The sequence below is a fragment of the Lactuca serriola genome, chromosome 3 (assembly GCF_051521515.1).
Source record: "Lactuca serriola cultivar US96UC23 chromosome 3, Lser_US96UC23_V15, whole genome shotgun sequence".
Taxonomy (NCBI): domain Eukaryota; kingdom Viridiplantae; phylum Streptophyta; class Magnoliopsida; order Asterales; family Asteraceae; genus Lactuca; species Lactuca serriola.
Window position 1 is genome coordinate 306,172,209 of NC_136410.1, and position 12,136 is coordinate 306,184,344.

Below are 12,136 nucleotides of genomic sequence, written 5' to 3' on the forward strand. Positions count from 1 at the left end.
GTGCAATGGTGAACGTGTGGCAAATCCATGATTGGTCATGGATTTCTTCAGATGGATTAGACCAGGGTGGGTCAGTTCATAAGACTGTGAGAGGGACACAACATGCTTGGAATTAGGAAGTGGTAGGTCGTTGGAGGTCAGGTATAATATAAGATTACAGTTGGTCATGTAGCATTCACTTTATTATTTGATTTGGTGGCAAGATAATTTGGGCAATTATTTCCAGATGAGGCTTTGTTTCTAAAGTCGCATGGGGCGACTGTGTGTGTCTTTTCACTCAGCACTCGGGCAGGAATCCGGTGTTTCAGTTAGTTGGCAGACAAGTTTGGACTAGGGAGGTCTCAGCTGCTTTTGGAAAGCAGCTAGGGGCCAGCATGATGAGTCGGGCGGTATTAGTGATTTGGGATTCGTGTGTGGAATTGTTGATTATTCGGGGCATATGCTAAGTCACTTGCAGTTTGGATTAAATAATCTTAGAGTAATTAATTTGACCCTATTGCACAGCTCTTGTCTAAGTCTAACCATTGCAGGGACGAATCTTCTACTCGAAGGATTATTTGATACTTCTGTCAAGTGTGACTATTCTGCAACAGTACATGGTAAATGATTTTGCTCCCAATGGAAGAATCAAGATAACCAATGGTTGGAAATGTTTTGTTGGTCTAGAATTCAATGAGGATTTGGCATGGTAGTGGTTCGGTATGGGCGGTCTATCGGGGAGTCAGACCAATTTGAGATTCCAGGTTTCGGGGAAGATAGAGTGGTTTTCTGCATGAAATTAAGGATTCGCTATTAATCAGGTTTGGAGAGTTCTGCTAGGGGTGGGTTCAGTTGCCTTTGGGAAGGCTATGTTAAGCATAAGGGTTGTGATTGTGTTGATCAACCTATATGGTGTGATGGAATGATAAGTAATGATTTTGAGGAAAAAATCTAATTTAAGTGGGGGAGAGTTTTAATTCCCTATCCCGAATTGTTACCCAATTGAGTGTAGGTGATGTAATGTAGATAATTCAGGTGTTCAGATATGGTTTGGAGCCAAGGGTATTTTGGTAAAATGGTAGCGGGCTTTTATGGAAATTGGATTTTTGTTCGGGAAATTTTATGGAAAGTATGAGTTGATTAAAGTGTAGAGCTTCTCATTACCTTTTCATGGATATAAGGATCGTCAAAATCGGATATATAATGAAGACGTTATGGCCTCCGGAGTATTTTAGGGTTTAAGAGGAAACACTAGTACACATGACGTACATAGGGAGTATGCAGGGCGTACTTGTGAGAAGGGCAGTACGTTGGGCATACATTAGTGTATTCTTGGAGTACCTAGAAGAAAGGATCGCGAACCTTGGCCTCGTACGCTGGGCGTACGAGGAGTACGTTGGGTGTACGAAGGGTGCTTAAACCCTAATTTTTGAGCATGTGTGTCCTATTTAAGCGTTTTAAGTCTTTTAGGTAGGTCTCTTTACCAGCCCCGAACCTCCTAAAACCCTGAATCGACCCCTTAACCTATTGGTGGTGTTCTTGAACTATTAAGAAGACTTTAGTGCTCATATTTGCCTTTATGAAGAAAGTAGAGAAGCTTTAAGTTGCCTTGCTTGGTGAAAAGGTTTTGGATCCATAATCATCATCTTGTAGGAAAGCTTTCTGAGGTATCCAGTTTGCATCTTGGCTTATATATGTTTAGATATCTTCATAGTTAGTTTATTATGCTTTTGGTCCCTTTTTGGGTTTATGGAAGATTTAAGTCATTTAAGGGCTTGTAGATCTGAGTTTGTTTTAGTCTCTTTGAGCATAAAGGTGCAAGCTTTATAAGATTTTTGGTTTCATGCATTCATTAATCACTTATTAAGTCCCATTTAAGCTTAAGAGCTTCATTTAGGGGCTATTTGGCAGGATCTGAATTTTTAAGATCTAAATTTTTAAGAGGTCTGAATTTCTAAGAAGATTTGAAATTTTAAGAGTTGAATGTTTAACATGCTGTTTGGTTCGGACCTCTGAATTGTTCTGCTGAATTATTAAAATGACCATTTTACCCTTCTGTTTTATTTTTTTATTAAATTCAACTGTTTATTTAGAAAATAACCTAATAAAAATTCTTAATTATGTATTAAAAAATAAATAAACACCATATAAAATCAAAATTTAGCATAAATCAAATTTAAACACAAATTAAAATCAAACATAAATATTTTTAAATCCACAAAATCATACTAAAATCCAAATAAAATCCTACAAATTTAATTTCACACCAATTAATTCGCAATCTGGTCACGTAAATTATCCATGTATTCATTTCCTTGTGAACCCCATTCCATATCGTGTACGTTTTCGCCGTCATTTTGTCCCCCTTGTGCTTGAGCATTGTTCTCGTCGAACGCCATAAATAACTCATCATGAATATCGCATTTCCTTATGAAATTGTGGACTGCAAAACAAGCAACGACTATATCTCTTTGCACTGAAAAAGGAAAAGGAGTCATTCGCTTTAGGATTGGGAATCTCGCCTTCAAAACACCGTAAGCACGTTCAATAACATTTCTGAGTTGCGCATGTGCATGATTGAATTTTTTTTCGTTAGTTAACGCACGACGCTGTCGATAGTCGGCTAACCAATACCTCGTGTTGCGATAAGGAGTCATAAATCCACGAGTGTTGGTGTATGCAACATCGCAAAGGTAATATTTATCTATACACATGAGTGAATAAAGTATTATATATAGAAATTTAATATCGCATTTTATAATAAATTTAAAAAGAATTAAAAACCTGGAGGAGGGAATGGAAAGCCTGAAGTCGGGTTACATGCAACTTCTTTCAAAACTCGCGAATCATGTGTTATACCCTCCCAACCGGCCCATACGAATGTGAACATCATATCAAAATCACAAATTCCTAAAACATTTTGAAAGCATTCACCTTTTCCTCTTCCCCTATAGCTAGTCTGTTGATCAGCAGGCACAACTGCATGTACAAGAGTTCCATCTAGCGCACTTATTGCCCCAGGAAAGATTTCTTTTAGCTTACGATGCCTCTCTGAGGAATTCACGGTTGCATTAGAATTCGTTGGCACTATAACTTCTTTAGCAAAAATCATCATTGCATTTAGCACCTCATGAAAGCATCTATGAATTGTTTCTGTGGAGTGTTGAAACCTTCGTTTGATAATCCTGAACCGTTTATTATGTGCTATAGTTGTCAAGAACATAGCCATCTTTTCTTCAACGCTTATATGCCTACTACTTTGCAACCAATTGTTTCGTCTAAAATGATTGCATAAAAGTACATATGCTTCACGTGAAAGACGTATCAGGTCATGACATTGTGTAGAAGTTCCATGTAACAATTCTTGTGTATGTTGATGACCACTCATTTCCGAATCATTATCAATTGCCCTTCCAATTCTATTGCATGCTAGATTCAACCATTAGCAACATAGTAACATGAAAAATGCAATTTCTTCATCCGAATCCATAAGCAATCTGTTATTTTGAAAATACATAGCAATTATATTAACAACATATAACATAAAAATTCATCCAAAACATCAAGTCATTCATATCATATAATAATCTAGTAATCCAAAACATCAAGTAATCCAAAACATCAAGTCATTAATGTCAAGTAATAAAAAAAACCATCTAGTTCAAACCAAACATCAAGTAATCCAAAAAAAACCATCTAGTTATCCAAAAAAAACCATCAACACATTCAAAAAATCTACTTAGCGAAACATTCCATAATGCGCTCCAACAGTCTTGACCCAATTCTCACAAATAGCTGGATCAATGGTTAACCATACGTGCCTCTTATCCATGCCTTCACCAAAAAGAGCAACAGTAGTAGTGTATCTTGGATCAAATATTCCCCATCCTAACTTCTCCAGCTTTTCCATACACGCACCCAAATCTGAAGAAGAATGCTTTTCCACAAATATTTTAGCAACTGTGGCAATATCTTCCCCGATTTCAAGCAATCTTGAGTTCGATGCATCTTTACCCTTATCTTTACCCTTATCTTTACTTTTATTTTGACTCTTTGCCGTATCTGTAGTTTTTTGTTTTTTTGATTGAGCAGATGACTCGTCACTCAGACCTACAGTTTCTTGTTGAGTGCAATCAATGTCATCAAAGTCATGCAAACTATAGTGTCTTGAGTCTTGAGTAGGACGGGGAAGGGTAGAAGTTGGTCCCCAACTATGCATGCCTGTCGCAGTCGCGCCTTCAAACAATTGTGTGCAAACGTCGGGATACGGTAATGGTGTGCGTCTCAAAGAATCCACATGTTTGTTTGACTGTTTGGAAAAAAATATTTTATTATTTAAAAACAATATAATCTATTTTTTATAAATTAACAAAATACCTTCGCTTCTAGTTCCCATTCTTCTTTGGAAAGATTGAAGGTGTTGGTTGTTGAATTATACACATTACCGGTTTTGTTTTTTAACTTCAAAAAAGTACCAAACTTTGACTTTAGGTAGTCATAACGGTTCTTCATTTGTTTTTGGTCGGCAATAATGTTATGTTCAATTTTTAGTGTTTCAACTACATTCCTCCAAGAAAGTGCTTTCAAACTACTCCTTTCCCGTCCATTGATCGTAACTTCACGTAAACAAGCTTCTAGAAATGTTTTCTCTACACCTTCTACCTTCCAACTAATCCTATCCTTCTTTTCTCCCATTTCTTTGATCAATTCAACAAAAAAAATGCATGTTTTAGCAACAAGTTATGCATTTCAAATACACATAACATCAACATATAATGCATTACAAATGCACATAACATCAACATATAATCCTATACATAGAACATATCAACATTTCATTATGTCCATTGAAAACATTAGGATTCGTTCATTTAACATCAAACTCAGCGTATAACATCAACATATAATGCACATTTTCTAATAACAACAAGAGCATATATGATTTCAATACAACATTGTTGAGATCAAAATAATAACTTTTAATCTATAAAGATCGATTAGATCGTGAACAAGTATATGAATATGAAACGCAAAAACACAATATAAATAACAAGGCAGAACGAAATAATAAGAACAAACAGCTTGAATCAAACGTGTCGAATGATTAAACAAAATCCTTAGAAGAGCTCGATTAAGAACATCAACTGTAAAGGATTGGAAGATTACAAGAGCACAATTTCGTAAACTCTGGAACCCTAAACCAGAAATCTTGAATCTTAAATCTTAACCTAATATGCATGCAAGCGATAACTTATATACAATACATAAAAAGGCTCTCGGTTGGACAGGCCCAAACCGGAGAATACTAGGCTAATCTATGAGCCCAAAGGACGCAATACAAAACAGAACTTCAGCCCAACAATCTCCCCCTTTGCGTCAATTTGGAGCGAGACCATCACTTCGTACTTGGGCCGACAGCTGAAACTGGTACCTTCTTCTTCACGGTACTAAACAGACACTTGGTTATGGAAAGGATGGTCTGTCTAAACCGGATGTACCAATTGATCATATCTTCAAAATATTTGATGTCATCAGCCGAATTGTCCTTACACCGCTTGACGATAGATAGAACGTGTTCCAAGCAGGGAGTGGTGTAGAGGTGCTTGTCAGCTAACGCGAATAGACATTTCTGTCCTTCGGCTCTGGTGAACATCACAGAGTTTCGCCTCGAATCAATCTTGCCCATTTTCATCGTGTTTAGATCACTGGCCGATCCCACAGGCTTGACTTTCGGTTTCTTCTTAAACACTGTGGCAACCTCCTGATCCATTAGGGCCACCTCCATGATATAGCATGCCAGCATCCTTTTGACATGGTCTAAGATGGGACCATATTCGGCTTCGTTTGTCAGCAAGATGTTGTACAAGACTATCCAATCATGAGGGTTCAGATTGGGCAGATCCGCCAGAGAGATCATGTGAGCAGTTCTTGCAGATCCTCGGATAAGCTTGAACTTGACGTTGGTGAATCTCCCCACGGCAAACGGCTTCATCACCCGAACATTGACAATCTTCTGGGTGCTCCATGTAAGGAATTGAGGGCGAGCGGCCTCCAGATAAAAGTCAATGAGCTCCCTGTCAAGCTCATCGTTCGGATGCGGGACTTCGAAAATGTTGGAGAAGGCGTGGAAGATGAACGCCTTTCGAGTCAGCGGCATATCAAATTGCGAATCGACCGAGTTGATGCAGTCGAATGATATCACCGGCTCGAGCCATAGTATACTAGGGGTCTCTATGGCCTCTTTTATCAGTCGATCCCTGGTCCAGGCAGGGAAGAGCAGCTTTCGGCTCTCAAGGAGATCGTTGGCTTCTTTTTGTTTACGTTCGGCTTCTTCAGCTTCACGTGCCACACGACTGACATCGTCATCAGTATTGCGACTGTTCTTTCTTTTTAACATGTCCGCAATAGTCTCCTTGTCTTCATCTTCATCTTCATCTTCATCTCCTCCCTCTGCAATGTTTTTGCCCTTGTCCTTCACACCCGAAACCGAGGCATGACCAGTTGGGGGTGGTTCTGTTGTGTGAGTTGCTTTAGAGGAAGGAGGTGGTTTCGATCCTTTCTTCTCATCTCCCCCTTGTTTCGGAATGGACACGAAACTGGGTAGGCCTTCAATTTTACTCAAGAGAGCCATGGCCGGAGAGAGTTTCTCAGCGAGGGTACGCCTCACCGAGTGATTGAGAATGGGGTCGTGTGCTTCCAGGATGTTTGACAGAGCGGCGTGGACATCCGAAACACACGTCTTGATGATTTCCCTTTCGGATCGAAAAGCCTCCAATTGTTGTTCGGAGTTGGAAAGTTGGGTGCTCTTGACCTTGAGGCCAGTAGTCTTACTTGCCAGGACGTCCATTAGTTTATTTTCAGCCGCAAGATCCTCTTGTAGCTTTGCCAAGCGGGCTTCAATGGAGGCACGGAGTGCCGAGTTGTCATCGCTAAGGTTTTGTCTGAGGGTAGCGAACGAGGATAACTCCGTCTTTACAAACTGGGCCAATTGATTAACAAGTGGTTCCAGAGTTGTTTTGGTGGCTTCGGCGCTTTCCTGCATAGACTGCAGCAGGATTGTAGCGTCATGGAATAGTTTATCGACTTTTTCGGTCGCAGCCTCACAAGCTCGGGTGGAGGCGTCTATTGCAGCAGTAGCAGAGGCCACTGAGTCATGTTGAGCCCTAGAGAAGGCATCAACTATCCTCTGAAGGGCAGCTTCAGATAAGGATGACTGCTGATTGGAAGAGGAGGCGAGAAGTTGATCAACCTTCTCGTTTAGCTCGCGGAGATGCTTCTTGGGAGTGGGTTTTGGGGCTTTTGATGGTTTCTTCCCCTTGTCTGCCTTCTTACCCCTTGCCACCGGTTTGTCAGCATCATGAATTGATCGCAGCATGTCCGGTGTCAGTTCCCTTGGACCAGATGGCCCTAACTCCTTGATCGTTTTGATCATACTGCTTTCGGATGGCACACTACCATACATCGACTCCGGGATAGAGCCAATGAAGGAGAATTTCGATGCAGCAGATACGATGATCTTCATGGTGTGGAACGTACCAATCGAAGACATCGGTGCACCGTCAGCAGATTGGACGTCAAACCGGTCCATGGCCCATCTTGTGATCAAGATCCAGAACCGGGCCAGCGACACTTCAGAGTGTCGAGAAGTTGAAGAAAGGCTCTGAATGAGCTGCTGCCAAAGGACAAACCCGTAGTCGAGGTTGATCCCGTTGTATACCCCATACATGATTGACAGGAAAAGACGACTAGCCCCGTCCGATCCTGAGCTTCGTTCTGACAGTCCCTTGAAGAGAACTGTGAATAACCCATTCCATTGGGGCGATAGGCATGACTTCTTGAATCTGGCAACGGAGGTGAGAACTTCCGTGTAGCCCATGTTGTAGAACATGCTGTAGAGCATACCAACCGGAATTGTCTCCGGGTGAACACGCGATGGGTCAGCAGCAAATCCAAGCATAGAGCAGAAGCGGGAACGAGAAATCGACGTCTTATGTTCCGCCACTTCGAAAAAGATCCTGTCGACGCCCTTGTCGTAGTAGGCCGTCGCATAGACCTGAGATAGAGCCACCATTGGCACCGTTTCAGTCTTGGACAATGCCGGAGCAAGTTGGGAGTACTTGAGGCATTCAATAATCGGCGACATGTAGGGATCATAGGCTAGTGGGTTCAGATCAATGACAAGGCATTGTTGAGGTCTGATGGGGAGAATCTGAGAAGTAGCATGGACGGAAGAGGATTCAGCCATTGTTGCAGGTTGGAGAAGAAGATAACCGGGAGAGAGTTTGGAAGTATTTTGCTTTGGAAATTATGGGGCAGTAAAGAGGTAAAAGGTGGTCTGGAAAGGTTTTTATAGTAGGTGATAGGAGAGAGAAAGATTGATTCAAATCTTTTATGGAAATATGGAAGGGTATTTGAGTGACTGATTGGTGACAGTTGGGACGTGCGATGATCACGTAGGAGAGAGAGTGTCAGATTCCTAGGATCACGCCGCCCAATAAGCGCCGGTTTAGAGAGATGAACCGTTTCCATTTCCACACGCGCCATTAATGCCTGATGGATGACGCTTCAATATTGTACACGCGTCCAATAGTGTCAGAAAAAGCCGGCCTCTTCAAATTCACGCGCCCGCCTTTTTACCGTCGTTTGAATTTCTATCCTTTGAACTTCCGCCGCGTCAGCATCTTTTGTCTCTTCCCCTTTTTAACTTTCTGTCTTTTGAATAGAACGCCCACGTGGATTATTGGTAACCACAGCTTCATTATGAACAATCCATTAATTATCCAGTCTGTAAAATAATTAGTAACAGAATTTTTGAAAATCTAGGATTTTCGTGCTAGGAGTGTAAAAGATAAGGAAATAAAGCAACTCTTTTTGGAATAATCTGTGATGTCAATTATGACACGAAACTGATGATCCCGGGCACGAATCTCTTCCTTCAAGATCAAGAGAGACCTTAAAGTGTTAGTGTGGAATCCCGTTGAATTACGATCAAACATTTATTAATAAATGTTGAAAGGCTTCTTTTAAGAAGATAAAATAAGGGTGGTTTCGCTTTGATTCAACAATTCAATTCTTGATATAAGAATGAATGTGAACAAAGTACTTGTGAGACCAGTGTAGTCTGTTGAACAAGTAGGTTGGAGTTTTTAAGTGACTTGGATGAATATGAAATCTCAGATAAAAAAAAATTAAAACTGGATCCCTTGGGAAGAAATGTTATGGTGTGTAACAATTTCATTGGAACCACGCATAAAGAAAAGAAATTGAGATTTCATGAAGGTACATTCGTCAATTCATTGGTAAAAACTTGATCAAATTAATTTGTCACCGTCAATTCTTTGGTGTTGAATTTTGGGTTTCACTCAGCTCGTAGTGGCACGAAACTAAGATCATAAACACAGATGTTGCGTAACCATAAACCTCAGTGGTAGTTTCTGAGAGTCTCTAGGGTTACAGTGATGAAACGAGTGTTATGGAGAAGTGTAATGGGGATGGTGAAAGAAGACATAGTACCTCTGCTGTGAAAGAAAGGACCAAGCAGGAGACTCTTAACTCATGTGAGAAGAGTGTGAGGTAGCTCACGATTAGAATAAATAAGTTAGCCTTATTGGGAAGACAAGGTTTGTGTATACCAAGTCGTGAAGGCAATTATTCAAAATCTTATGAGGCTTGGGACACATACAGCAGCATGCTTCTAGGGACACTTAAGTAATTCAGCAAATATATCCCCATAAGTAAACGAACATACAAAAAAAATATTTTTGGAGTGTTTGAAATTTATATATAAAAAAATAAAAATAAAATTAAAAAAGAAAAAAAATAGAAAAGATTAAAAATAAGACAAGAAAAAATAGAAAAGAAAACCGAACCCGAACGTTCGGTTGGAAAAAAATTGAAAAACCGAACCCGAACCTTCGGTTGGTTTCGGTTCTGGAAAATTTTGAAAAACCGAACCCGAACCTTCGGTTGGTTTCGGTTCTGGAAAATTTTGAAAAACCGAACCCGAACCTTCGGTTGGTTTCGGTTCTGGAAAATTTTGAAAAACCGAACCCGAACCTTCGGTTGGTTTCGGTTCTTGAAAATTTTAAGAAAAATTTTAGATATGCAATAAAAAAAAATTTTTTTTTTGTTTTTTTTTTTACATAAAGAGAAACAAATTTTGCACAAGAAATATACAACTTAGTAAGTCTACCTTTGAATTAATGAGCGAGTGAAATGGGTGAACCGAACCCGAACGTTCGGTTGGTTTCGCTTCTTACGTTTGAGATTGAGAGGTAGTGTGAGGTACTGACTCTGATTCCATCATACCTAGTCCTTGCAAAATTTTATTGAATGAGGCTTCTGGAAGAGCTTTGGTGAAGACGTCAGCCAGTTGATCAGTGGTTCTTACGAAGTGAACTTCGACATTTCCATCTTCCACATGATCTTTGATGAAGTGATACCTCAGTGCTATGTGTTTGGTTTTAGAGTGTTGCACCGGGTTATGACAGATCCTAATTGCACTTTCAGAGTCGCAATATAGAGGGATCTTCTTCATATTGAGTCCATAGTCTCGAAGTTGACTCTGGATCCAAATCACTTGTGATGTGCAGGATGCAGCGGCAATGTATTCCGCTTCAGCAGTAGACAGCGACACACATGTTTGTTTCTTGGATTGCCAGCTGACCAACTTCCCATCAAGAAATTGACAACCACCAGTTGTGCTTTTGCGGTCGAGTCCACATCCTCCAAGGTCTGCATCAGAATAGGCTTGAACGAAGAAGCCAGAGTTGGATGGATACCATAGACCCAAGGAGGCGGTTCGCTTGAGATAGCGTAGGATGTTCTTCACTGCCAGCATGTGAGGTTCGCGTGGGTTAGCCTGAAATCGAGCACAATAACATACAGAAAACATGATATCAGGCCTGCTAGCAGTTAGATACATCAGTGAGCCTATCATTTGACGATAGAACGTGATGTCGACAGCCGGTTTATCCAGTGAAGGGGTAAGTTTGGTGCCGTATGCCATAGGGATTTTGACTTTTGAGTCTCCCATCATGCCAAACTTTGCTAGGAGAGTCTTCGTGTAAGCTTCCTGATTGATAAAGATGCCTTCGGGTCCCAGGCTCTCGGAGCTTGTTTGAGGCCGTACACAGCTTTATCCAGAATGTAGCAATGATTTGGATATTTTTCATTCACAAACCCAGGAGGTTGCTCCACATACACCGTTTCTTCAAGTTCTCCATTGAGAAATGCGCACTTGACGTCCATTTGGAAGATCTCAAAGTTTTTGTGAGCAGCATAGGCCAGAAATATTCTAACCGATTCTAGCCTAGCTACTGGAGCGAACGTCTCTTCGTAATCTATCCCTTCCTCCTGACAGTATCCTTTGACAACCAGGCGAGCCTTGTTTCGAATGACATTACCTTCCTTGTCCATTTTGTTTCTAAAGACCCATTTAAGACCAACAACCGAAGCATCTGGAGGAGTTGGAATGAGGCGCCAGACTTTGTTCCTTTCAAACTCATTCAGTTCGTCTTGCATCGCTTGAACCCAATCAGAGTGATCGAGGGCAGTGTTCACTGTCTTCGGTTCGACTTTTGATACAAATGAGTTAAACATACAAAACTCAACTTTTGAGAATAAGGATGTCTGTTTTTCCTTCAGTTGAGATCGGGTCAGAACCTTTTCAGATACATCACCAACTACTTGAGAGATAGGATGATCTCTGGTCCATTTTGTAAGAGGAGGGTAATTCGGATCAAAGGATGGATCTAGTTCAGCGTTGATCATCTCTTCAGGCTCGGATTGGCTATCAAAATCAAGCGTCATATCATCATGCTCCCCTTCAATTGATGAGTCTTGACAAGCATGAGGTTCAGGGGTTTCTTGTGGTGCTGGATTTTCAGCCATTGAAGCACCTTCGTTTGGAGGGGCATCTTCGGTTGGAGAGTTACCTTCGCTTGATGAAGGACCTTCGGTTGAAGTAGTAGAGCTTGGCTCCCCCTGGACTTGTGAGCTAGGCTCCCCCTCGACAAGAGAACTTGGTTCCCCCTCGACTGAAGCATTGTTGGTTGGAGATTCATCAGTAGGCGATTCTCCTTCATGCATTCTTCTTGTTGGGACAATCTAGCGAATTCCACAGAATTTTCAGAAATAAGATTTTTGTGGTTTTCAG

The 12,136-nt window shown here is 40.8% G+C and overlaps 1 protein-coding gene across 1 annotated transcript; it reads right to left on the minus strand.

Moving 5' to 3' along the window:
* Positions 1 to 2,249: 2,249 nt before the first annotated feature.
* LOC145096328 (uncharacterized) lies at positions 2,250 to 3,367 on the minus strand. The gene is made up of 2 exons (XM_079034078.1): positions 2,914 to 3,367; positions 2,250 to 2,683 (listed from the first exon to the last, which is right to left on the minus strand). The coding sequence occupies exons 1-2, from the start codon at positions 3,365 to 3,367 to the stop codon at positions 2,250 to 2,252; spliced, it is 888 nt and encodes a 295-aa protein (XP_078890204.1).
* Between the last annotated feature and the right edge of the window lie 8,769 nt (positions 3,368 to 12,136).

Bases quoted from the DNA above. Each gene is read 5' to 3' on its own strand.
- LOC145096328 (XM_079034078.1), bottom strand. From the start codon at position 3,367: ATGAGTGGTCATCAACATACACAAGAATTGTTACATGGAACTTCTACA. The intron at 2,684-2,913 runs GTGAATGCTTTC...TCATGTGTATAG, and splicing joins CTATAGGGGAAGAGGAAAAG to ATAAATATTACCTTTGCGAT.